Source organism: Procambarus clarkii, chromosome 40 (genome assembly GCF_040958095.1).
Source record: "Procambarus clarkii isolate CNS0578487 chromosome 40, FALCON_Pclarkii_2.0, whole genome shotgun sequence".
NCBI classification, from domain to species: domain Eukaryota; kingdom Metazoa; phylum Arthropoda; class Malacostraca; order Decapoda; family Cambaridae; genus Procambarus; species Procambarus clarkii.
This window is the reverse complement of record NC_091189.1, coordinates 13,699,745-13,726,979: the sequence shown is the minus strand read 5'-3', so window position 1 is coordinate 13,726,979 and position 27,235 is coordinate 13,699,745. Positions and strand designations below refer to the sequence as shown.

The 27,235-nt window shown below is 38.8% G+C and overlaps 2 protein-coding genes across 3 annotated transcripts in view; both read right to left on the bottom strand.

The window, feature by feature from the left end:
* Positions 1-930: 930 nt before the first annotated feature.
* On the bottom strand, positions 931-21,019 carry Secp43 (tRNA Selenocysteine associated protein). The gene is made up of 7 exons (XM_045741847.2): positions 20,863-21,019; positions 18,016-18,093; positions 17,063-17,185; positions 9,495-9,648; positions 6,386-6,551; positions 4,647-4,828; positions 931-2,973 (listed from the first exon to the last, which is right to left on the bottom strand). The coding sequence occupies exons 1-7, from the start codon at positions 20,893-20,895 to the stop codon at positions 2,849-2,851; spliced, it is 861 nt and encodes a 286-aa protein (XP_045597803.1). The 5' UTR covers positions 20,896-21,019; the 3' UTR covers positions 931-2,848.
* A 2,443-nt stretch (positions 21,020-23,462) lies between these two features.
* The window catches only part of LOC123757908 (L-sorbose 1-dehydrogenase), a 28,068-nt gene continuing 24,295 nt past the window's right edge, over positions 23,463-27,235 (bottom strand). For both annotated transcript variants that reach the window (XM_045741844.2, XM_045741843.2), the window contains exons 13-14: positions 26,713-26,864; positions 23,463-25,443 (exon numbers count right to left, since the gene is read on the bottom strand). In XM_045741844.2, coding sequence (XP_045597800.1) covers positions 25,302-25,443; positions 26,713-26,864 — 294 coding nt within the window. In that variant the 3' untranslated portion in view covers positions 23,463-25,301. The remainder of the gene's footprint in view (positions 25,444-26,712; positions 26,865-27,235) is intronic.

The following is a 27,235-nucleotide window of genomic DNA, read 5'->3' as shown; positions in this document are numbered from 1 at the left end:
TCATTATAATAACAATTGTTGTAATTAATAATTATTACTCTTCCTTCTGCTGGGTCATGAAGGAAGCCGACCTCAGGAGAAAGGGGGGCTATGACGATCTCTGTCTGGAACCCGTAGGTGTACAGTAGTACTCTGTCGTCCACCTCCTGGGGGTCGTGCGGCCCAAGCTCTGCTTCAGGAGGCTGGGGTAGTTCTTGCCCTTGCTGAGGTGGTTCTTGTCAGGCCCCGATCACGGTGGTCTCCAGGTTAGAAGTCACTGAGACTTCTTTTACCAACTTCATGGTAAACTCCAGAGCTGGAGCCCCTAGGGCAGTTCGTTGTTGCCTTCAACCTCGTTCTGACAGTTACTGAAACGGCACTGGAACCAATCATATTGGCGTTTGCCTTTCGACACTGTGGAGAGGGGGGAGACCTGCTGCATGAAAGACAGCTTCTCCTCTGTATCTACCTACCCTGGCTTTGCCCACTGGAGAGGCCACTCCAGACCGACAACCAGAGCGCAACTCCATAGTCTCCCGAGACTGATGGATGCCTACTACTACTACTGTACTAATAACTAAGTAGGACTTAAGACATTCCTTTCTTGTAGATATACAGTATGTTGCATTTTTTTTGTATGCAAGATTCAGACGAGACACTTTTCACTAGTCACTGTTGCATGTATGAGATTTTTATGATGCCTTTTTTATTATTGAATTTTGACCTTATCTTTGATAATGGGGCCATTTAACACTAGTTGTCAGTATTAAGAGAAGCTTTGACAGCAACACTGACATCATAAAGTATGATCGACTGAAAATAAACAAAATTTATCTGCTGCACCAAAGCATCGTTAAGTATATAATAAAGTTTTACATTGCACATATCCTTCCTAATCTTGCTTTAGATACAGAATTATTATTTAAGGTGTAAACTAAAACAGTACACTGGTAAAGTTACTTTGCAAGTTTATTGATGTTTACATAATCCTCATTTTAATTATACAAATTGATTCTAAACATGTGGAAATTTACAGTAAAAATTAGTAACCAAAGAAAACTGATACCTAGCAACATCTGCTTCGGTAGTAGATGAAAAAGATGGGCACACTGTGGTACTCAGAGGAAAACACAAGTGCTGTAATATACCAAAACATGTACAAAGTCAGGTTATATCAAAAACAATAAATAAATTTGAGAAAAAATGGCACAAAATTCATGGATGATTTGGTATCATCCTGAAATGTTGTGTACAACTTAAAACTACCAAACATTTATGAACTAAAAATAATTATATAACACTCTTACATCTGAAAAGATTTATATAAATAAACCTAATTATACTGTACATTAATATATCTTACATTGGTTTAATCAATGATAGAATACTAGTGCATGGTATAATGCGGATTAAAAAATACAGTTGCTTCAATAGTTCTAAATATGGTTAAATTTTGATGGCTGTGTAAGTAAAATAGGCAATCCCACTCAGAACTCAATATCACTTCAGTACAAAAAAAATTCTGCACAAATGTATGTCTAGCAAGCAACTGATATATATTATTTACAAACTACATACTATATTTCAAGTAATAAATACAATATATAAACAGATGAGAAAATACAACTTTTGAATAGTTAATGAATGATTATTCAAGTACAAACCCCTCAAGCTATGGAGGAAAAAGGGTTCCCAGTAATATACATAGATACATGTAACTTACTAAATAACTTTCAACAACCATTGTCAAATCTATTTACCATGTGTACAAAGCCTTTAGTTTGTACTCATTATTCAATAAATAAAAAGAGGACCATTCTTGGAAACCAATGTAATTACTGTAGTAGTAATATTGCAATATTTTAATCATAAAACAAATTCAAGTTGAAATAATATATCTGCAGCGCATCTATGATATTAGTATACAGGAATAACTTAAATATTACCATATCAAGTAAAATCAGTTAATACTAGTAACAGTAACTACAGTACATAAAAATGCTACCAGGTCACATGCAAAGTTCACAATGATAGTTTTCACATGTAAACTGTCATATAAGACATGCACGTGTGATTCAGCCTGCAATATCACCATGTATGGTAAGTTTCCAAAACAACTTGGTCTTGAAAAACTTGGTATCAACAACAATTAATATTGTACTATACAATAGGTAATAACACATAATATGACTGGTCACTGTATGGGGCTTATTGAAGCCATTGATAATTATTGGCAACATTCAGTTTTTCTCAACCCATATATTTTGATTAATAATAATTTAACTGTAAACCTCCTGGAATCGAAGCTCCTGAGATGGGCGTGTGATCCAATGGCAGGGTTGAAAGACAGAGCTGAGCTATGTCAAGGCTCTTCCCCATTTAGCTAATCCTCCTATCTAAGTTATCAACCTAAACACATTAAAGGCAACAAAAAGAATAAAACAATTTTACAAATACCTGTGGTTACACTACTATATTTCAAAGAAAAAAAGTTCAGTTTTGTGGCTATAGACAATGTAAATTAGTGATTACCACTTCTTAAGATTTGAAGTCAGTTTTATATTCCTTTCCACTGTGCACAGAATACTTAAGTTATCAAAGCAAACTGCCTTATTTACACTAACAATCTTAAGATGGTCACTACAAGCATTCTCAAGGGAAATATATATAAAGAAAGTGGGCATTCTCCCTCTGGTACATGTTAGTTACTATATTCCAAACTGGTAATTAACAAAAAAAAAAAATTACATATAAAAGGTGCATTTTAATATAGATATTTACTAACAATCTCTACATTCTTAAAAAGTTGAGTGTAAATAGGTATCAAATACCTGTGAAATTCAATCAAATATTCAATAAAAATAGTTTATCACTCATCTTCTTTAGTATCATCCCAGAAACTCCATCGGGACTTTTCTATTGCCTGCCAGAGCTCTTCACTCCTATCAATATATTCCTTGTTTGTCTTGTTGATATCTATGGGAACATTCCATTCTGAGAAAAAAAAATTAGGTTGGGATGTTAAGAAGCAAAAAATCTTGAGAGACTTTTAGCTTATACTTGCCCTCATGCAAATACAGCCAGCCACATGCTTTCCAGACACCACTTATCCAGATATGCTGGTTTCTCATTTTGGAATTGTCAGAATAAAGTTAACAGCGGTCTGAATAAAATGTGCAATAGTGGTGAGAGCAACCAGACACGAAGCATCGCTGCCTGTCTGAGAAATGTTGTCAGTAAAGCATTGGTGGGGAAGGAAGGGGGGTTAGTGGGTGGGTGATAGTCCTAGTGTGCTCAGTGATCATACTAGGCACCATATGAGTGCCTCCTACCCATTGTTTTGGTTCATGGTGAAATACTGGAGCATTCATTCCCATTATTCCTTTAGGATATTCAATACAAACTGTATCTGCAACATTTAAGAACATCAGTGCACCTTGTCAGCTCCAAATGCAGGCAATTTGTTGGTGATAGCTTCTACAAGAGGACACATAAGAGTAAGCACTCAGTAATAAGTATTGCAAAGAAAGTTGAGCTAATAAAGAAGGCGGAAAGTGGCATCCCAAGAGGTCTACACTGAATATAAAGTGAGCAAGACTACACCTTTCAGACATTATTAAAGCTAAATCTACTATATTTGACTATTTCTCTCTCAAAGTGAAAGTTACAAAGCAATATGTAGCAGTAAGTAAAGTCAAAGTGCAGATAATGTAGTGGGGGGAAAGGTGTAGACAAAAGTGCGAGAAGAAAAACCTCATGACAGGCTGACTGCTCATGGAAAAAACCTGGGAATTTCATGTCAAATAGATGTGTGGATAGACTGTGACAAAGATGCCTCAATTTTTCAAAACCTGACTGATGGTGAAATTAAGGATTTACAGACAATAATCAGGAGATTGAAAACCCGGATGAGGATGGCCGGAAGGTAGTGGAAGAGAAAACAGAAAGCATAAAGGAAATTCAGAAATATTTCCAAAGCAGTATAAAGTTCAAGGGGTCAGGCCACAGTGATTTTGGCACTCAGGAGATGAAGAACATGGACAATATGTACATAAATTTTTTGCAAACAAGAACAAAGGGTATGAAGCAAATTCAAATTAAAGACTTCTGCAAGGGCTTCCCCCCCCCCCAAAAAAAAAAAGCTGGCACTGAACTACCTGCACCTGGTTCATCACATGACCCAAGCATTGCAACCTGTGAGGGTACTTTATCACCTTTAATCTCTACTTCACTCCACCCAACACCACCAACATCCACCACCACCTACCTCTACCATCGAAATATCTATGCATCAACAACAAGCAGATCAGAACTTCTCACACTGGTGAATACAATATAAATAATTATCATATTTTCCCCCCTCTTAGATTTTCAGAATGAACTACTTATCTGGACACAAGCTATTCATCCAGTCTCAGTCCCAAGGCGTCCGGAAAGCACGTGGTCGCCTGTTTTTCTTAAATAAAACACCATTTCCAGATATATTAAATATTGCACTATTGTTCTTACCAATCAATCAATCTTGCTTTATTGAAAAGTATATGGGATAGAGCAAGTAACAACCCTTCCCAGAAATAAACTTAGCAGAATTACATAAATCTGCCTAAACATTAATTTTATTTATCATTCGCCAAGATGTTCTTCTCATCAACACTACCAGTACTTACCAACTGGCTCAAAATCTTCCTTAGAAGAATCCTTAGAATCTCCATTGCCCCCTTCTATGCCACTGGTGTAGTCACCATATGAAGAAGCATATGGATCATAGTAGGTACCATAATTTTGCCAGGCAGCATAATTGTTCCAGTACTGTTCATAATACTGGCTGTAGTCACCTCCCATGTGGTTCCTGTTGAAATAAGGTTACTGGAATTGTATACTTGTCTAAAATACATTAACATATATCTGAAAACTACTGGTATATAAATGTTCTTACATTACCTAATTCTTACATTAACTGATACCATCAATTCAGAACACAACTATAAATATACTTATTAAATTTACCTATCAAATATCTTTTCAGTGCTATATCACAACACTAACCATTTGCTAAATGTATTATATGCTAGTATGCACTATAGAAGTGGAACACTGACCATCAGCTTGCCAAGTTAAATGATACAGTATCAGGGTGGAACATGGGTTCAAAATGACAAAATGGTTAAGAACAAACACTGGTAATTAACTCTGCAATGTGGCACCCAGCTGATACTGGCATGCCCCTATTCTGTTGACTGTAGGGATTTAACCCTGAAGAGTTTATCCCTCAGGGAAAGGGTAACCTCACATGATGAAAGGTTTATTCCTCAAGGAAAGGGTAACCTCATGTGATGAAGGATTTATCGACCCCCAAAAAGGGCTCCCTCATGTGATGAAGAATTCATCCCTCAGGTAAAGGGTAACCTGGTAATGTGACGCGATGGAGAGGGGTTTGTTCCTCAGGAAAAGATATCCTCACAAAAGTGATCAAGGCATCAATGATATTATACACAAGTAACATGAAGTAATTAATCTTAGAGAATTAGAGCTGTTGAGGCAAATATGCTTTTATGCTGGATTAGGATATTGCACAGACTAACATAAAACTGGTATAAATTATATAAATATGGATACCATCATTGTCTGTCACCTTGTCTCTGGTCCAAACTAGTAAGATCTATTAGGTTTTAGATAATGAGCATGATAAAACTAAAATTAGTAAAGTAAAACTATAAATAATAAATAAATAGTGAAACTATAAAGGTCTGAATAAACTGTATTGTAGTACCAATGACCTTTCTTGAAGTTATCTCGAGATGATTTTGGGACTTGGCGTCCCCATGGCCCGATCCTTGACCAAGCCTCCTTTTTGTTACACACCCCCAGGAAGCAGCCCATAGCAGCTGTCTAACTCCCAGGTACCTATTTACTGCTAGGCAACCGGAGTATCAGGGTGAAAGAAACATTTTGCCCATTTGTCTCCGCCTCCACCAGGGATCAAACCCAGAACCTCAGGACTACGAATCCGAAGCACTGTCCACCCAGCTGTCAGGCGCCATAAACCTTGGACTAGAATGTGTCAAAAATGATCTGAACCCTTCATTTTGATAGTGGCCCAGAACAAATAAAAATGTCATAAACATTCCCTTCATCATGTGTGGATAAACATCCATTCATTCCAGCTACATTCTTGTTATACTTACTTTTTATGTACTATACTGATAGTTTTCCATTTATATTAAATCCAACTCAAACCTTTTACCTACTGACCCCAAAATCAATGCTTCAAAAAATTTAAAGAACTTTATATATAAATCTATAGAAATTATGTGGGAAAACAAATATCTAATGAAGACATACTGTTACACAATATGCTCTTGAAACCTGCAAATGTATAACAAACTGAACATATTAAAATACTCACATTCCTGGGTAATGTTGCTTCTTTGGCACAGCATAGCTAACTTTTAGGGGCTTTTGGCCTAGTCCCTTGAAGCCATTCATGTGTGTGAGGGCATCTTTGTATTCATCCTCGGAATAAAATCGTACAAAAGCAAAACCTTTGCTTTGTCCATTAGGATCATATATCACTAGAAAAAAATAAAAATCACAAATTAAAATAATTTGTCTTCACTTTTTATACTCAAAGATTTTTACCATAAAAATATTGTGTGTTCTAGGACCAAGAACGTCACACAGTATATACAGATATCCTTGTTACGTAACTGGAACAAGGAGACATTGCAGAGTATATAAATTCACCATCAAACAACCAACTCACTATAATGCAAAACAAATGACCCACACACTCATCACCCCCTCCAAGTGGTAATTTTATCACTATGCAGTCAGCCAAAGGTGGTATGGCATGACATACCTGCAAGAGTGTCAGAGTAGTAGGCATTACGTTTACTCTAAAGTGGCTGCCCAGGGAAGACCTATGTTGTCAGTGGACAGAGGGTATATGGGTAATTTAGTAACTTGGCTTATGATTGGTCCTTGGATTTAAGGATTATGTATTAGCGATAATATCTACCATGTATGTATAATGACTTACTGTAAATATATAGCTCTTGAAATAGAACATTCTCTGTAACTAGCTGACATTGTAATTATAAGGTGTGAAGGATAGATGAAATTGTTTATGTAATAATCTCCGTTGATGTTTGATAAAGACCTTTTGTGCCCTCTGTAATGCTTTTTGTGCTTCCGCTCACAGGAAGAATATGGGGTGCACAATAAACTAGCCATTTCCAGTGGCAACAATCAAAATCACTCACTCGTAGTGAGGGTGCAGTCATGTTAAGACGATTAATGTGAAGTCTGGCTGTGAGTCAAATGAAGTGTATATTTTTGTATCAGCCAAGGATAAGAAGGAATTTGTAGTGGATTATTAATGGTGGAGGCTTCCTTGTCCTTGAATAAGAGCAAGTGCCTTGTTCCGTGTTCCAATTATCATCATTAAATATATACTGTATGTACCAAGTGAACTGAAGACCGACTTCCTACTCTCATTTGTCCCTTTGAACCTGCTCTGAAAGTCATATCTATACTTAGTGCTTTGTAATTAATTAATCTACCTTGGTTTAATGGAGAGAGTTTACCATGGAAAGTCATTTGTTCTCCCTATGTTTCTAAATTAACCAAGTTATAAGTTTAAATTTATATTTCAATAACAAATTTCTGACGATTAACAAACTGTTTAATGAACCCATGGATTTTCAAATACCAGTGTATATTTACTATTTCAAGTGCTAATAAGATAAATAAATATTCAGCAAGCTTGTGGCAAGATAAATATTTATATTTATCAAGCAAGATAAATATTTATCCAAGCTAGTGGAAAATGTACAATCATATTGAACAAAACAAGTGTTGTGATTGAAGACCAGATCATGCTGTAATTAGAGGGTAGATTTGAGAATCGGGGTTATTAAAAAGAGTTCTGGGGCCAGATTCACGAAGCAGTTACACAAGTACTTACGAACGTGTACATTTTTTCTCAATCTTTGGCAGCTTTGTTTACAATTATTAGACAGTTAATGAGCTTTGAATCACCAGGGGGGTTGCTTGTAACAATAACAACAGTTAATTGGGAAGTTTTCATGCTTGTAAACTGTTTAATAAATGTAAACAAAGTCACCAAAGATTGAGAAAAGATGTACACATTCGTAAGTTTTTGCGTAACTGCTTCGTGAATCAGGGGCCAGATTCACGAAGCAGTTACGCAAGTACTTACGAATGTGTACATCTTTCCTCAATCTTTGATGGCTTTGTTTACATTTATTAAACAGTTTACAAGCATGAACACTTCAAAATCAATGGGCGCATCCGATCCCACGATCGTCGTCGCCCCTAAATCAACACAACAACTTCAAAATCAACTGTTGTTATTGTTATAAACAGCCTCCTGCTGCTTCAGAGCTCATTAACTGTTTAATAATTGTAAACAAAGCCACCAAAGATTGAGAAAAGATGTACAGGTTCGTAAGTGCTTGCGTAACTGCTTCGTGAATCTGGCCCCCTGGCCCCTGGAACAGAAGCCCATGTTAAAGTTAAGTTAGAAGTTGTACCAACAACTATAATAGTCATCATCTGTTAAGTGAACTGTCTTCCTGCCTTTACCATTGTGACTTTAGTTGATCCACAATGTGGGTGTGTGCACTAGCTTACTTCCACATCTACTCATCAACATTGCACTTATCATTCCATCATACACATTCCCGTGTGTGTTTGTGGTATGTGTGTGCCGAGTGTTTACACCACCAGCAGCAGCAGTAGCAGCACTGACAGCAGTACAGAGAAATAAATACATGTAATATACTGTCCAATTTGAGTTTCACCTCTGGTGTTTTCCAAGTTCATGTGCGTGTGGAACAGAGTTCCCCAACCTCAACATTACTTAGTTGGGATTTTTGTAATATGACTGTCAAGAAAATTAAGCAATGCATGTAAGCTTCTACAAGCGAATGACTTTGAAGCTTTACAGTTGCGCTTTATGGAGAGTGATGACATGGGTTATCCTGATTTCTGTCTGGATATACCTGAAGAGAGAAACCTTGAGTGGGTTTCGGGAGTTCTTCTACTCCCTGTGCCCGGCCTGGGACAAGGCTCAAAATTTTGGTAGAAAATGCGATTTTGGCCAGATAAATCAAATATCAGGTTCAACGTGCTTCAGATAATCGGGCTCATACAGTACAGTATATAGTCACACGCAGACGCAGGTTCGAACCCTCGTCACTGCCCTTGTGGATTTGTTCATTTACAGTATATAGTTTTTGGAAGGCTATTTTATCCAAGTTCCTGAAAGCTACTAGGACATTGTCCAGTGTGGCATATGATTCTGATTTTATTCTCCTAATATGTGCATATTGTGTTAGATTTGGTAATGTGTGTGTTTCCACGTCTTTGTCTCAGTCTGATGTGGGAAGCTTTCTGAATATCCAAAAAGATATATATGAGTAAAGCTTAGTAGTGAAATGCATAAGTGATAGGTAATAAAATATAATGGAGATAAGAAAAAAAATTCCAACCTTTTGCTGTCTTTATACTGTTGTATCTGCTGCCAAATGTCTTGTAAAGGGCAAAGTCATCAACATCTGGTGTGAGGTCTCCTACCCAAAGAGAATATTCCTTATCTGTGTTATTGCCTCTTGTGCTGCTATGGTTCAGCTTAAAGCGAACAGGCTGGTGAAAAATTTGGCAAGTTTAATAATGTAATGGTACACTCTAAAGATATAAATCATGGCTCTGAAAAATGCAACAGCCAAAATAAATTTATTTTACAATTCCCCACTTACGAGATACCGTAGAAGCAAAATACTGCATTAATACCAACCAGAACAAAAAGGTTATGACTATAGCCAAATATGTGGGAGATCAATGTTAAGCTGACCTTGAACAAGAGTTCACTGATAATATAGAACAGTATAGAAGTATAATATTACAGTATAGAAGAAAAAGAACAAGACAAAACCATTAGGTATCCAATTTAAAAATATAAAATGATGAATAAAGTCATAAAAATTTGTAAATAAGAAACCAAGATACTGTATATATATATGACATCATATGGGTCCAACAGAACTGTTAATGAATAGATAAGAGTGAGATAGATGGGTATTTCCTATAGGTTTATGAAACGCTCACTAAAGGTATAATGTAGGGGGAAATGATTTTAAGGCAACTGAAAGACAAATATGAATATGCTAATACATATGAACAGGGATAATGTTACCAATTACGACTTGGCATTTTTTTATCCAGTAAGTGTGAGAGATAACTATATAAGTGTGAGAGATAACTATGTACGTGTGAGAGATAACTATGTACGTGTGAGAGATAACTATGTACGTGTGAGAGATAACTATGTACATGTGAGAGATAACTATGTACGTGTGAGAGATAACTATGTACGTGTGAGAGATAACTATGTACATGTGAGAGATAACTATGTACGTGTGAGAGATAACTATGATGCAGAGGACCACAATAAAATGTACAATGTCTATTTATTTGTTGTACTTTATTATAATTACCTTTTGCATTTAAATACAAATACATGTATACATCTAATTAATCTAACTTAAGAGTTGTATTTTCCTGAAACCTCACTTGACTCTGGAAGCTTTTTTTCACTAAGAGATTTTAAACTGGCAAAATATATGAATATAGGAGAAGGTTGCAGACATATGTAGTGTTGTATATCAGTGTATGCACGAGCTAAGATTCCAGACATATCCAGGTTGTCTATCAGTGCACGAACAATATGTTAAAATAATAGAAACAGAGTTGAATATGAAAATATGAGAAACCATTTACAAATACAAATTGAACACATGATTCTAAAAAAAAAAAAAAAAAAAAAAAAAAAAACAGCGTTGAATGTAATAAAATGCCATTTTCTCGGCAAGCCTCCCCTGAAGCTATCAAACTAACATGTGCTATATTAGTTTGTTGTCATCAGTCCCTGGAGTGCCGAATGCCTTCCGGGGACCATGAGCCAGAACCTGGTCCCCTCAGAGAGGCACAGGGAGCAATGGCCATATGAGCACTCTACATTTAGTGTGTGTCATGTCTGCCATCAACTGAGGATACCACCAGAAAGGTAGGCGAAACAATACAAACCATCTACTGCCGAAAATTGCAACCTACATCCAAACAGAGCTAAAGAACTCCCCCAGAAGAAAACAAACAAGCAAATTGTCATCCAAATAGAGCACCAGCTCGTTAGTGCTCCCCTTCCCCAACAGGGGGAAGGGGGAGCCTGCTTAGGTGAGCCGGCCACTTCACATCTCAGTTTGCAGATTGATGAAAATTGCCGACCTGAAGGAGAGAGGGAGGGTGTCAGGGAAGCTTCCGGAGCTCACCCACAAAATGGCATTTCATTACATTCAATGCTGGTTTTCAGTGGGGAGTCCCATTGGCTCTCTGAAGCTAACTACCCACATATAAAAAAAAGTAGGGACAAACCCAGGAGGTGGCAGGACTGCAGGGCTCAAGACGAAGATGAGACTCCAGACGTCCCAAGGCCACACAAGGCTGGAGTGGGCATAGAACATGCACAAGATATCTGGCATTCAGGACCCAGCTTGATTTCCAAAACCCACATGCCCAAATGTCAACCCAAGACATATTCTCAAACAGCAGCAAGAGCACCAGAATTCCTCATCATGGGCACAAAACCCACTCCCTTCCCAGGGCAAGACGGGAAGCCCAAGACCCCCAATGTACCCCAAAGGCGAGAACAACGCCAAGCGACGAAGCCCTCAAATGGGAGCGAGACCTGAATGTCCCAGGGAAGATAACCCTAGAAAGCAAGGGAAGTACTTACCGGGCACCTAGGGAAGGAAACCCCTAGGCGCATGCAGCCCAGAGTACCAGAGAACACCTGGCCAACACCCTAAACACAGCTGGCACAGCCACAAGGGCAAAATACAGACAGGAAAACAAGGTCAGAGGAGACTTGTAGACACTAGTCACATCAGTCACGAACTGAGGGGAGGAGCAGCCGCCTACCTGAGTGGGCTCCCCCCTTTCCCCCTGTCTTGAGAGGATTCTCTTGAGGTTATCTTGAGATGATTTCGGGGCTTAGCGTCTCTGCAGCCTGGTCCTCGACCAGGCCTCCTTTTTGTTACACACCCTCAGGAAGCAGCCCGTTGCTGCTGTCTAACTCCCAGGTACCTATTTACTGCTAGGTGAACAGGAGCATCAGGGTGAAAGAAACTGACCATTTGTTTCCGTCTCCACCGGGGACAAACCCTGTACCTCAGGACTACGAGTCCGAAGTGCTGTCCACTCAGCTGTAAGGTCCCTAGGGGCACTAACGAGCGGGCGCTGCTAGTTGGACGACGATTTGCTTTTTTGCTTATTTTCTTTCGAGGAAGTTCTTTGCCTCTGTTCGTACGTGGATTGCAATTTTCGCCAGTAGAGGGTTTGTATTGTTTCGCTTACCTTTCTGCTGGTATCCTCGGTCAATGGCAGACTTGACAAACTCTAAATGTAGTGCGCTCATATGGCCATTGCTCCCTGTGCCTCTCTGAGGGGACCAGGCTCTGGCTCGTGGTCCCCGGTAGGCATTCAGCACTCTAGGGACTGATGACACCAAATTAATATGGCACACGTCAGTTTGAATAGCTTCAGGAAGCCGACGGGGCTCCCCACAGAAAACTATAAATTTAAAATACATAAAAAAATATACAAAGCAAAGTGAAAGAATAAATAATTACAGGATTTTTATGAAATGCAAACTAATTGAATTATATTCGTCCAAAAATGTTCACAAACTTTAAGCTTAATCTGCAAAAGGCGGAAAATACAATACAGTATATGCAATAATTATAATAAACAATTTCTCAAGTACAGTATAGTATACTGTATCACTTACCCATCATTAATTTTGAAATAATATCCCCCATTCAATATTATTCCAGACGCACAAATGAATAATGCAAGCAATATCACCCTTGGCAAACTATCTCACTGTATCTGCTGTAATTGCTGTCTCAGATACTTATTTTACCGAAATATGTGAAATTAATATTAATGTATATATATTTTGTTTATGCTTGCTAGCCACTGTCAGTACATTTAAGGCTCATGCATGGAGGGGGGTGTGTGTCTCAGTGATTTGCTCATTGACCAGAGCAGATCTGCTCTTGGTTTTTGTTAACAGTGATTAACCAAGCCTAGTGACTGCTAACTTAACACTTGCTCAGGGTGTAGCAGGATCACAACAAATCAGTGATGTTGGCATAGCAAGAGCTTCACCTGCATGCCACTTTCTTTGGACATTATGAAGTGAGAGGGGGGCTTTACTATCATTGTTATTTATCCATATTTATCAAATTTAGTAACAAGTGTCAATATTGTGCACATACTACACTTTATACAAATAGCAATGTACCCATACTTTTTTTTATATTTGACTTCCATAATTTATTTTTCCATTCTTTGACACAATTTCCCCTGAAACTAACCTGTGTTTGAGGATGTAGTGTAACACTGTAAAAGTGTTTGGTTAAGTTTAATACATACATAGAGTACATGAGTCACAGACAAGGATCTGAGAGGCGCCAGTTGTCTGCCTGAGATCTCACACCTCAAAGCGTTAATGACCCCAAGTGACCTGAGGTCAGATCATGAGAATTTCACCTTGCTTCCGCTAAGCGTATAATTGGAGCCTGGTAGCCTTCAAACATGCCGACGTTTAAGGAGTGGCTTGGTAGTGCCGGAGGCTATCTACTTGTGGGCGGAGTTAGCTACTAGGTTCCCCAATAAATACTCGGAGAACTATCGAGCAAAGAGCATTAAGAGACAGAACAGCAGACGAGAGCAGAGACGACGTCCCTAGCAGGGAGGCTGTCGGCCGGCAGGGGCGAGACAGTCTCTGTCAAGCTACAGACCCCCCCCCCCTCTCTATTCAACTTAGACTCAGTCCTCGGTGAGTGGACAGTAAGGTGACTTGGTCGTGTTTTACATATGTTGTGTGATGATCAGGGGCAGTCAAGTTGTAGGGTTCTCGAATTCTTGGATGATGACTCACTTTGCATATTAAACTGGAACATTTTAATTGGATTGCTTAAATTATGATACTTCATGGGAAATATAATTGTGAATTTATTATTTAAATTGTGTTTAACTTTGTTCCCTAGAGCTTTGAGTTGAGGTGAGAAAGCCTCTGTGGTTATTGGTTTCATGATATTAATGAATACATGTTTGGAGTTGATACATGGTACAGAGGGAACATACTAATAATGAACTCATGATAACATCTTTTGAGAATTTTGTGATACAGGCAAGTTCCATTCCTTGTCTTGTATGTAATGATCATGAATGGATGGTGGCAGCATTTCGTCTTCTACTATCTACTTTCTACTCCTACTATCTACTCTTCTACTTCTACCTATCTACACCTCTCCCTCCACCCCTCTCTCAACTCTCACTTTCAACTAATGACCATCCTCGCTCCTCCCACCTCTCTCCCTCTCACCCCAAACCCTCACTAATTACTTCACTATTCATTTCTTTCCTTTCGTTTTCTCTTATACGTTTGTGGCAATGATTCTGTATTCTAGAGTTCTCTCTAGAGTTTCGGGTAACTGATCAAGTGACGGCGCCTTGTAGTCTTAGCACCTAGGTAGTCAAATACCTAGGTTACAAGGTGTTGAACGTGAGAGGTTGCCTTAGGATCTCTGGGAGTGCTCTAGAATAGTTAGCTAACTGGGGACGGGATAACGGACTAGAGAGAGCTGTTTCCCCCGGCCTCGTTAGTTAACTGGGGGGGGGTGGAATAATGGACAAGATAGAGCTATTTCCCCCACCCCCCGTTACAATGGTGGCAGCGGTGGGATACAGCTCTCGGGTTGACCAAGTGTTGTTGTGCGTTAACGACGGAGAAGCGACGGAGGCAGTTGTGTTGAAGAAATGTGGTACAGGATTATCTACAAGACCAAGCAGTGACGTCGCCCAGCCAGAGACAATGGACGTCTGTCTATATATTTCATTTTTTAGAGTAGGATGATGTATATTTGTTTAGCTAGGATGTATTTTTTTTTTTCGTTAATAAAGTTGTTGCACACAGCTAGCTTGCTTTAGCAGTGTTGCAAAAACTTTATTTCAGGGAGAAGGGGAGATGTAACACTGTAAAAGTGTTTGGTTAAGTTTAATACATACATAGAGTACATGAGTCACAGACAAGGATCTGAGAGGCGCCAGTTGTCTGCCTGAGATCTCACACCTCAAAGCATTAATGACCCCAAGTGACCTGAGGTCAGATCATGAGAATTTCACCTTGCTTCCGCTAAGCGTATAATTGGAGCCTGGTAGCCTTCAAACATGCCGACGTTTAAGGAGTGGCTTGGTAGTGCCGGAGGCTATCTACTTGTGGGCGGAGTTAGCTACTAGGTTCCCCAATAAATACTCGGAGAACTATCGAGCAAAGAGCATTAAGAGACAGAACAGCAGACGAGAGCAGAGACGACGTCCCTAGCAGGGAGGCTGTCGGCCGGCAGGGGCGAGACAGTCTCTGTCAAGCTACAGACCCCCCCCCCCCCCTCTCTATTCAACTTAGACTCAGTCCTCGGTGAGTGGACAGTAAGGTGACTTGGTCGTGTTTTACATATGTTGTGTGATGATCAGGGGCAGTCAAGTTGTAGGGTTCTCGAATTCTTGGATGATGACTCACTTTGCATATTAAACTGGAACATTTTAATTGGATTGCTTAAATTATGATACTTCATGGGAAATATAATTGTGAATTTATTATTTAAATTGTGTTTAACTTTGTTCCCTAGAGCTTTGAGTTGAGGTGAGAAAGCCTCTGTGGTTATTGGTTTCATGATATTAATGAATACATGTTTGGAGTTGATACATGGTACAGAGGGAACATACTAATAATGAACTCATGATAACATCTTTTGAGAATTTTGTGATACAGGCAAGTTCCATTCCTTGTCTTGTATGTAATGATCATGAATGGATGGTGGCAGCATTTCGTCTTCTACTATCTACTTTCTACTCCTACTATCTACTCTTCTACTTCTACCTATCTACACCTCTCCCTCCACCCCTCTCTCAACTCTCACTTTCAACTAATGACCATCCTCGCTCCTCCCACCTCTCTCCCTCTCACCCCAAACCCTCACTAATTACTTCACTATTCATTTCTTTCCTTTCGTTTTCTCTTATACGTTTGTGGCAATGATTCTGTATTCTAGAGTTCTCTCTAGAGTTTCGGGTAACTGATCAAGTGACGGCGCCTTGTAGTCTTAGCACCTAGGTAGTCAAATACCTAGGTTACAAGGTGTTGAACGAGAGAGGTTGCCTTAGGATCTCTGGGAGTGCTCTAGAATAGTTAGCTAACTGGGGACGGGATAACGGACTAGAGAGAGCTGTTTCCCCCGGCCTCGTTAGTTAACTGGGGGGGGGTGGAATAATGGACAAGATAGAGCTATTTCCCCCACCCCCCGTTACAGTAGCCTAACAATAATCATGTGAAGTTGGAAGAATATTGTACAGTCTACCTCATCTACTGTTGGCACAAATATTGATTAAGTTTTACTCAAATGAACGAATGTGTTTTTAAAATTCAGTTTTGTTGTTTATGAACCAATTTTTGTGAACTTTACATACAGTATTACGGTCTTTATATCTAGCTTTTAAAAAGAAAAATTAAATTTTTTTAATTATATTTCAAATTACTGTACAGATTTTCAAGTGAAATTTTTGAAGAAAATGATGGGTCTTATTCAACAATTTATTTATCGGAACTAAATACGTTTATCCACAATTTTCTTTTTCAGAATGTTATTTTAAATTCTATTCTCCAAATTAAATACCATATTTTAAAAATCTATTAGAGGTTCAATAATCTTTGAATTTTTGAAAGAATCAATGTGATTTGGACATCTCTTAAATATTTACCTGGTTTTGCTGAACATATATCTCCTACACCTAAACTAATAAATATTTAAACAAATGAAATAAATCACCAGAAAACATATGCAAAAAAAGTAAATATTTATCCATTTTAACAGAACTCTCCAATGTAGGGAAAACCTCATGCTGGTGTTGAAAGGAAATAATAGCAATATGAACTCACTGGCTGACTGTGAGGAATCACTTTCCCATTGAGTTTGTGCATAGCAGTCAAAGCTGCCTGGTCTGAGGAGAAGTTGACAAAACAGTATCCAGCTGGGTGTCCTGTATACCTGTTCTTCATTACCTGAAAAGTAATGAGAGCAGAAATAAGAAATAAATATAAATGGTAAATGACACTAAACAGCGAGATATATTGTGACTGTATCGCTCAAGACAGGTAGCCGTGAGTCAATGAACATCAGGATATGGATACGGGCCAATGTATCTCAGGATACAGGATTCAGCACAGGTGGTGGTAATAGTAGTGGTGATAATGGTGGTAGTAATGGTAACTGTATGTGGTCGTGAGCAAAAAAAAGTTGTTATAATGGCGGTAACTGGTTGTGATAATGGTGATGGTTATAATTAATGGGGGATGGTTGTGATAATGGCAACTGTTATGATTAATGTGATGGCTGTGATTAATGGCAATGGTTGTGATAATGGTGGGGGCTGTGATAGTGATGGTAATAGTGGTTGTAGTAATAATTACTGCTGGAGTCATTTAAACTCATTTTCATTAAGTGGATTCAGCAGGAATATAGGCACCTTGATTACCATCATAATTATCCAGTGCTGTACTGAGTACAGTATAACTAATTTACTATATCATTTTTTGCAAACGCTGAGATCAGATGTAATGGCATCTTAATAAATTCTAACATTTACAAAAAATATGAAGTATTGGTATCAGAGTACAGTATCAGTAATTGGACAATAAGGCAGAATGAGTATTAGTCAAGATATTGGTATTGTTACATCTCTAGTACATAAGTTAGTCTTTCCCTTCCACCTCCTTTTTCACTATTAACTCATTGCATACACTTATGATTATAATACTTTAAGACAGGCACTTTAATCCCCGTCTATTTCATAACTGTTCCTAATCAAATTTACTTGATAACAAAAGTTTACCTTTACATTCTGTACATTTTCTTCACCCAAGGCCCTGAAAGCAGCAATAATGAAGTTTTCGTCCATGTAATCTGCCAGCTGTAGAGGTATATAAAATGATTTTTTATCAGAAACGCAGTAAATAAATTACAAAATTTAAAAGAAGCCTTGAATGAATGTCAAGTAAAACTTTAACAAAGGTTACTCATTTTTTTTTGAACACACTTAATAATGAATCAATACAAAGAACAAGAGATTGCCAAGAAGATATTACAGTACAAGCAATTTTTTTTATTCAGAACAAGGGTTACATAATTATTCTATAAAAACAAGCAAAGAAGGAAAATATACACTTAACATTACAAAATAATACAGTACTGGTAAATAAGTAACATACTGTACTCTATCATTTTATTTTGCCAAAGTAGTGAAGAGAGATGATTATCTGCAGTTTATTTGGCAAGAATGTTTTACTACAATGCTTTTCGCTTTTTTGGGGGCATGCTTGTACTCTATTTCCTCATGTACTATATACAGTATACCAGGTAATAAAAAATTAACATGTAAGAGAATTATTGTACTTAAATAATACCTTGCAAAAACAAGATGATACGAATAGTCAGGAAATCAGTGAGGCAATGATAGAAAAACTGATAGGCAAGGAGGAGGATCTAAGCATTTCCCAAGTAAGGAGGTTAGGTAAGCCTCAGACAAATTTGGTATTCATAACCATTGTAAATCTTGAGCACAGACAAAGATACTCATAAACGCACAAAAAACTAATAGAACCGGGAAGGTATAACAATGCCTACATGTCCCCAGACCTCGCAGTAAAGCTACAAAAAACATGAAAAAGAACTAAGAGACAAACCAAAGGGGTTAAGAAACACAGAACAATACAAAGGTTCAAGCCTAAATGTAAAGATAGGGAAGGTGACCATGATAGTAGATGGAGAAGACAGTCATTCACTGAGTCAGGGAGAACTAACCTTATACTGTATATCTAAAATAACATGCAGGCACAAAACCAAACCGTGTATGGAATAATACTGTGCAGAATGTGTGTGCAATCTCTCATTCATCAAGGAACAAAGTCAGGAGTTTAAATTACTAAGAATCCTGACATCACTAGCATCAGCAAAACATGGGAATGATAAAGACATAATTGAAAGGAAATTTCATCTTCTGGGAAAGGACAGAACAAAAGAGGTGGTAGTGTAATGCTATATAATAATAATAATAATAATACAGTAATATTAATAATAATAATAATAATAATACATTGTGTTGGGGCACAGGCAGCCAGTTTATATATAGTGTACATGTTACGCTTATACATGTTTATATTGTAATATGTAACTGAGGCGCCCCTACCCCTAGGGTCGAATTACTGACCCTCCCTAGGATGCAACGCCATAAGCTAACTCCTGGGTACCTATTTACTGCTAGGTGGACAGAGGCATTAGGTGATAGGAAACACACACATGACCATTTCTGTCACGCCCAGGATTATAACCGGGAATTCTTGATTGAGTCAAAAACGAACCCGGCTGTTTTACTGGAACTCTACAAAAGTAAAATTATGCAAAATTGTAAAACGATGTGTAAAAAGAGAACTTCAGTGAAAAACTTAATGATAAATTGAACACCATGGTACAGTATTACCTTAATTTAACTGAGGGGCCACTTCCCGATGAGGACAGGAAGCCAGGAAGCAAGTTTGTCAAAGGCCCCCCATTTGACCTGATCTGTATGGTGCAACATACTAGCTCAAAATGGAAGCAAACTGACAGTGGGAGTACAGTATGCTACATTATAGAAACAGCAACAGCACAGGAAGTTACTGATCTACATAGTGATAAATGCTGCAGCTGAAATCCAAGCCCTAATAATAGGGCACTGCAACCAAGAGACAATAGAGATCTTGTACTAATATCAGAATAGGGCATGATTGATCAAATACAGATAAGGGAGAAGCTTGCCCCTTTATGTGATCACAATATTCCAAGATGGACTACAATTATAGAAACCCACATTGAGGTCCAAGATGACGACATTCTAGACCACCCTCGAGGAGACTATCAAGATATGAGAGGAGTTGCAAAACAACACCTAGAAGGAGTTAATAGGAAATCAAGGCATAGAAGCCCCATGGGAAAATTTAAAAAAGGACACCATTGAACTTATTCAAAAAATATGTGGTAAGGAGGAGAAAGAAAGAGATGGAACATGATGTGACACATGCAGTAAAAAAAAGCTCTAACCCCTAAGCAAAACCTTTAAAAAAGGTCTCAATCCAGAAAGAAAACACAGATTAAGATATATACAGAAAATCTAAATTATTATGTAACTAGAAGTGGGTGTTGTAAAAGGAGTTAAGATGTCATTAATAACCAAAACTGTACAAAATGTCACCAGCAAGTGATTAGTGGTATTATTAAATATATAATTACCTATACATAAAATTTATATTGTAATATAGTATTAATTATGAAGCATTATTATTATACTGGAAATAATACAAACCTACACAGCGGCATCAACCACTAAATGTTCACCAATATGCGGCATTTACAGTACTATCAAAGATCCGTGGCAATAGTCACTATAACAACAAACCCAGTCATCTATAATGAGAAATTATAGCTCAACATACTTTAATTACAATTTAACCAGTGGTTACCACAAGAACGTCGGGAAGGAATGTATAACGCAAGCATACATAATGACTTCCTTACAAGACCACCTGGCCGACACACGGTCTAACATTTAATAACTCCCAATTCCACATATATATAAATAAAAAAAAAAGATTCCTATGCGGTCCATCCACTTTTACTTCCCGAAGTATAGTTTGGGAAAACTTACATCACCCATCCATAATGCTCCTTCTCGTGCCATCACGAATATTTTTCGATTAATCAGCAGGAATGAAGTGCGGGTCACCAATATTGTTTGTTGTGGCGTCTGGAACTGGCAGTGGTCGGTGGTCGTCTCCTCCCGGACCCCTAACACCCCGGCCCCCTCTCCCTTGTCACACTCCATACACAGGTTTTGAAATTGAAATTGAAATTGAAATGAGTTTATTGAGGTAAAATACACACAAAGGGATGAGGTAGCTCAAGCTATTTTCACCCCGTTCAGAACATCGTGTTAATACATACATATAAACACATCACAAACAATAAACATATTACCAAACATTCTGAGAGATAAACATCTTCATTTCCTAGACACAGGTTTTAGTTTGAGTGCAAAATATACTCAAGTTTATATTATAGAGTTAACATGTACATTACAGTGAGTATATTATATTTTATAAGCCCACTAAGTACGCCGCCCATTCACAACCGAAATGTCTATGATTCGATTCTCGGAGACGATTTGTTTAGTGTTGCCATTACGGACGACTAGTTTATTATCCACCCCATACCAAGACTTTGAGCGCGTTTGTTGTGCGCCCCATATCTGTCCTGTGAGTGGTAGTTTGCACACCCCATGTTCATCCTGTGAGTGGCGTGAAACTTTATGAAAGAGACCTGACTGCAACAAGACATGAGGAATTAAACACATGGTATACTCAGACTCTATATGGTGCAATATACTGGCTAAGAATGATAGCAGGCAGTGTGAGTATGCTATAGGGCAGGCACAGCAACAGTAGAGGAAGTTACAAATCTATATAATGTCTTAAATGCCGCAGTTGGAGCGCAAGCTCTTATAATGAGGGATTTTAACCACGAGACAGTAGTTTGGGTGAATTTAACATCACGATTGGAAAGGGGGACAATTTCTGGACCTAGTACAGGACTCATTTGTCATACAACATGTGGCAGAGCCCACGCAATATAACAGAATATTAAATCTTGTGCTAACATGAAATCCAGATAGGGAAGAAGCTCACCCCTTTATGTGACCACTATATCTCAAGATGCACTATGTGCTTCATAGTCTCCCCGGTTAGGCGTCTTTTTTTAATAATTATTTAAGATGAAACACAATTATTATTACCAACACAAGAGGTCCAGGACCTTCAGGAGGACGTTAATAGGAGACCAAGTAAACATCATGGGAAAATATTACAAAAGTCATCACTGACATGTTCAAAAATACGCGCTAAGAAGAAAAGGGGAACGAAAGAGAAAAGATGGACGGCAAAGGCGAAAATAAAAAGCTTTAACAACTTAGTACAGAGTAAGGCATGAGTTCTTCAGAAATCATGGATTGTGAAATATACACAAGGGCATTATATTCAGCTACACAGATCAGACATAAGAAACTACGAAAGAAAGCTTGATCAAAACATTAAAAAAAATCCCGTCTTTCTATTCCTATACTGTATAAGAAATAAAACCAAGACAAATGACCATGTCGTGGCCTGATTAATTGTCTGGGCGTGTGCATGGGACTACCCACCACATAGGTTCGAATCCTCATCATGGCTCCTATGGATTTTCTCACTCCGTAGGAGTCTTGAGAGATGAGATCAACCAAGTTATAATTGTCGATAAAAAAGGTAGCCAATACTGAATGACTGTTCAGTGTTCATTCATGAACACATTGACGTAAACATGAATGTTTATCTTTACATCAATATTCACCCTAGAAAGATTAGACAACATCCAAATACCCACACAAATGTTTGAAGCAGATGAGGAGAACGAAATAAGAGTATGCTATAGAGCATATGTAACAGTATGCCCCATCACGTGCGAAACACTCAGGAAGAGCAATGACAAATTAAAAGAATCTAAAGCCCCAATATCAATCCAAAATCGTAAAGGATCTGCTAGCTGACGAATTGTCTACCACTGAAATTCTTATTCAGAAAATCTCTCGACAAGGAACAGTCCTCCCCTAGATTGGAACTACAGTATGCAAAATGTCACCCTGTCTTCAAAAAAAAAAAAAAAAAGGCAGAACGAGATCAAGAGAAAAGTACCGACCAATCACCCTTTCCCTCACATATCTGTATTAGATATTATGTATTAAATATTAATGTGTACCTCATGCTCATCATGTGAGCGGTGACTTAATGTGTACCTCATACTCATCATGTGAGCGGTGACTTAATGTGTACCTCATACTCATCATGTGAGCGGTGACTTAATGTGTACCTCATACTCATCATGTGAGCGGTGACTTAATGTGTACCTCATACTCATCATGTGAGCGGTTGTTTATTATGCACCCCTTAATTATCCTTTGAGTGGTAGTTTGTGTACCCCATCCTCATCCTGTGTGTGGAAGTTTATTGTGCACCCCATAATTACCCTCTGTGCGGTAACTTAGGGTGTTATTATAAGGTGGTGATGGGTATAGTTAACTGTACTCATTCTGTTAGTGGTAGATCTTACCAGAATTTACCCGAAGGTCGCCATCTTGCGGTGACAGGAAACTGGCGGCTTCCCAAAGGATAATACTATCATGCTGATAGTTTTCAAATTTACAGGAAAGTAAATCAAACATTTAACTTTAATGTATTTTATTAAGGCAGTAAACAAATCAAAGAAAATATTTAATGCTAAAAATAATGGCACAGGACGACCGAAGCGTCGTCGTTTCTTCATTTTCTGACGTGTGGTCATCATGTCTTCACCCACCTTGTTGTGACTCATCGTCTGTAATAGTAGCTTCAGATTGATTGATGAAGATTAAGCCACCCAAAAGGTGGCAAGGGCATGAGTAGCTCGTAAGTGGTGGCCCTTTTGAGCCATCACCAGTATCAATAGATGATACTGGAGATCTGTGGAGGTGCGACTGCACCCTGCGTGACGGGAGATGTCTCCTGTGGAACGAGTAGCTTCAGCTTAAGTGTTTAGATTATATTCAATCATGACAGCTAGTGAAGGCTGAGGGTGGAGTGTCCACGGGAGGGCTTGCTAGTGAAGGCTGAAGGTGGAGTGTCCACGGGAGGGCTTGCTAGTGAAGGCTGAGGGTGGAGTGTCCACGGGAGGGCTTGCTAGTGAAGGCTGAGGGTGGAGTGTCCACGGGAGGGCTTGCTAATGAAGGCTGAGGGTGGAGTGTCCACGGGAGGGCTTGCTAGTGAAGGCTAGTGAAGTGCTTGTCGTAATGATTGTGCTTTCTACTGATAATTATCTTATCTTATCCCCTTTGAGAGTACAGCGTTTAACAAGTCAATAAGATGAAAGAAATCCAAAACAAATCTTAGAGTACAGCACATATTTATAGGATAAAATAAATAAAACTTTCCAATAGTTAACTCTTGTCAGAATTGGTGTGTCCAAGCCTTTATAATGTGCTTTGTGTCTATACGATTACTTATGTTTACAATTATATTAAATTAAATAAATCAAGAAAATTAAATTTATTGGCAGCAAAAAATTATGGAAGAAAATGAGAAAAGTTTCATTATGTGTAGAAAAAAGTGATTTATCATTAGGCCCACTGATATATCATCATTTTTTAAGTTCCAAACAGCCTTACAGACCGTTCTCTTGATTTGTCACAACGTACAAACTACAAAGTCCTAATCTAACCAGAAACGTAAGAACCTCAACAGGCCTCCTAACCTAACTTACTGAAAATAGATATTTATGAGACACTTCTTTTCATAGTATTTTGAAATGTGTACGTTAGGGACCATAACGTACAAAATGAGACGCATTAGTTGAGAGGAGTTTATAAACAAATGTTATGATATTTGTGCCAAAGATCTTTATTGTGTCTAGTTGTGTACTCCGTGACCGTTGAGTTGCGCTCTCCTGCCTTATATGAGTTAACAGGAATCTCAGTAGTCAGCAAAAAATCATAGGGTAAGGGAAGCAATGTTCATCACAAGCATTACAAGTGGGGCTCATTTGACGTCTGTTTACGATGGGTAAGGAAACATTGTGATCAGGGGTTGGTGACTTATAGGATGTATGCATGGCTGAGGTAGTGAGCATTGGTAAATTCTGTTGGCAGTGAAGTTTATGGTCGATGTTGCGATTATAGTGTTAGTGATGTTTACGGTACATTGGATGACGTTTATTCTATTTTTTTGTTTACAATGCGAAGAATTCGAACAATCATTTCTAGCATAGACTGTAGTGGTGTTAATATATGAAGATGGTCACAACCCGCCAAACACACACCGAAACTACGACGTTGGTACAACGTTTGAACAAGTTTTAACACCTCCTAACCAGTTATAACAACCAATATAGCAAGTTGTACCAACGTTCTAATACGTCATAAACACGTTAAGCCAAGATGTAACAACTTTATTACAAGTTGTATCAAGCGGAAAATAGAGACAGTTTCGGTTTGTGTTTCCAGGGAAGGTTTCACACACGTGGAGTCAGCTAGCCGTTAGTGTTCCAGTCTTGTTTAATGATGTCAGCGGCCCGCTCTCCGATCATGATAATGGGCGCATTAGTGTTGCCGGAGACCATATTTGGCATGATGGACGCGTCCACCACCCGCAGCCCGGAAACCCCGCGGACTCTGTTGAAGAACAAGCTATAGTACACAAAGGAATCGACAAGATAGTGTTATATTAGAGCCGACACCGCCTGCAGCCTGGATTCTGTTGGGGGACAAGTGTTATATCACCTGTTATATATATATATTATACCAGTTATTATCAGTCAAAAGCAATGGAAAGACAACGTGGAAATAATTACCAAAATTTTGTATCTTGGAGCAGTAGCTAAAGGCAAAGGATTCAACATCACTCTAAACTGAATTCCATCCCATGTTGGAATCCCATTAAAGGAGAGAACCGATGAAACTGCTCAATTGGCAACTCGTCATCCAGTGACCCACAAAACAATCCAACCCCAGCCTAGAGTACATAAAAATACATCACCAAAAACCTCTCACACCTCAACAAAGCCCATCTACACCAGAGTGTAGCAGAAGGTTCACTCTCTGCAATAATCTTCAGGCCACCAAGGTAGACAGGTTAAATATCCGGAAAGGAATCCAGGGAAAGAGCAGTTCACTTGTATGATTACGTCTAGGTTACAGATGCAACTGGTAAATTAGTGAACCCAGAGAGTGGTACTGCATCTTCTGTCAAACAATCACAGAAAAGCCACTACTTCACTATCTCCTGGAATGTGAAGCAACTAGCGACATTAGAAGAGCTTTAAGAGTCCCTGAATCTTGCAGTAACCACCATGAAGCCATCAACACAGCCACTCGTTCGGTCAAAAAATGTGTCCAGCAGCAGGACACCCTCATAAAACAAATCCACAGGGGCCGTGATTAGGGTTCGAACCTATGCGCTGGGTGTTCCCATTGATATATCACGATAATGTGATTTCTCTGATTACCTTCATAAATACTGTCAAGAAGTATCCTCCCTCGCGACAGCAGCCACATAATAAGGACTGACCGTTTCAATGCGCGCGCAAAGCACATAGTATATCCTTTCACGACTAAAGATCACATTCACCCCAGAGTTACTGACCTGCCTGGCTCCTGTGCTATAGGTAAGTGCACTAAGGGCTCACCATTGCCCGTGCTACTTGGAACTTTATGTTTTGAGTAGCTAAAATAAAACAACAAACAACAACAGATCACATTCACTCCAAACATCTACCCCTTACTGGCTACACCTGCCCGTGCTGCCATCTTTTGGGTGGCTGCTTACTCTTCCATCAGTCAGTGTGGACCACTGGTGGCCACCACACTGTTCAACCACTGACTGCCGTCCATGGGTCCTTCTCCAACACTAGTAATAATAATAATATGGGGGCTAATACGTACCTCAAGTGGGGGTCAACCACACCCATGGGGTCAGAGGGTGGCGCCATCTTGCAGGTGCCGACCGGGTGGAGGTATGTGGAAGACATGTGGGCAGCGTAGCAGAGCCAGTAGGTGTTGCTGTTGGTCACCTCCCGGCCACACTCTTGTAGTTTCTGTCATGGTATAATATATAAATGTGTGTACTCACCTAGTTGTGCTTGCGGGGGTTGAGCTTTGTACAATTCACGCCTGCCTTGCCTGACTCCATATTTTTTGTTGATTAATTTATATTCAGGCTACAGGCTCGTGGCATTTTCAAAGCTCCCGACCCATAAAGCCGAGGAATCCTGTAGTAAGACAGGTCAGGAAACTTAACAATAGGTTGTGAGGTAAGCTGCCGAGGGTGGGAGAGTAGGACTTTGGACACTTAGGTAAGTTCTGTAGATCGTTTGGCAGATCTCAGGGAGTGTATTGTGCTTTTGAGCACCTGAACCCATTATTACGTGATGACTTACACACATATAAACACCGGCATGAAATGCTA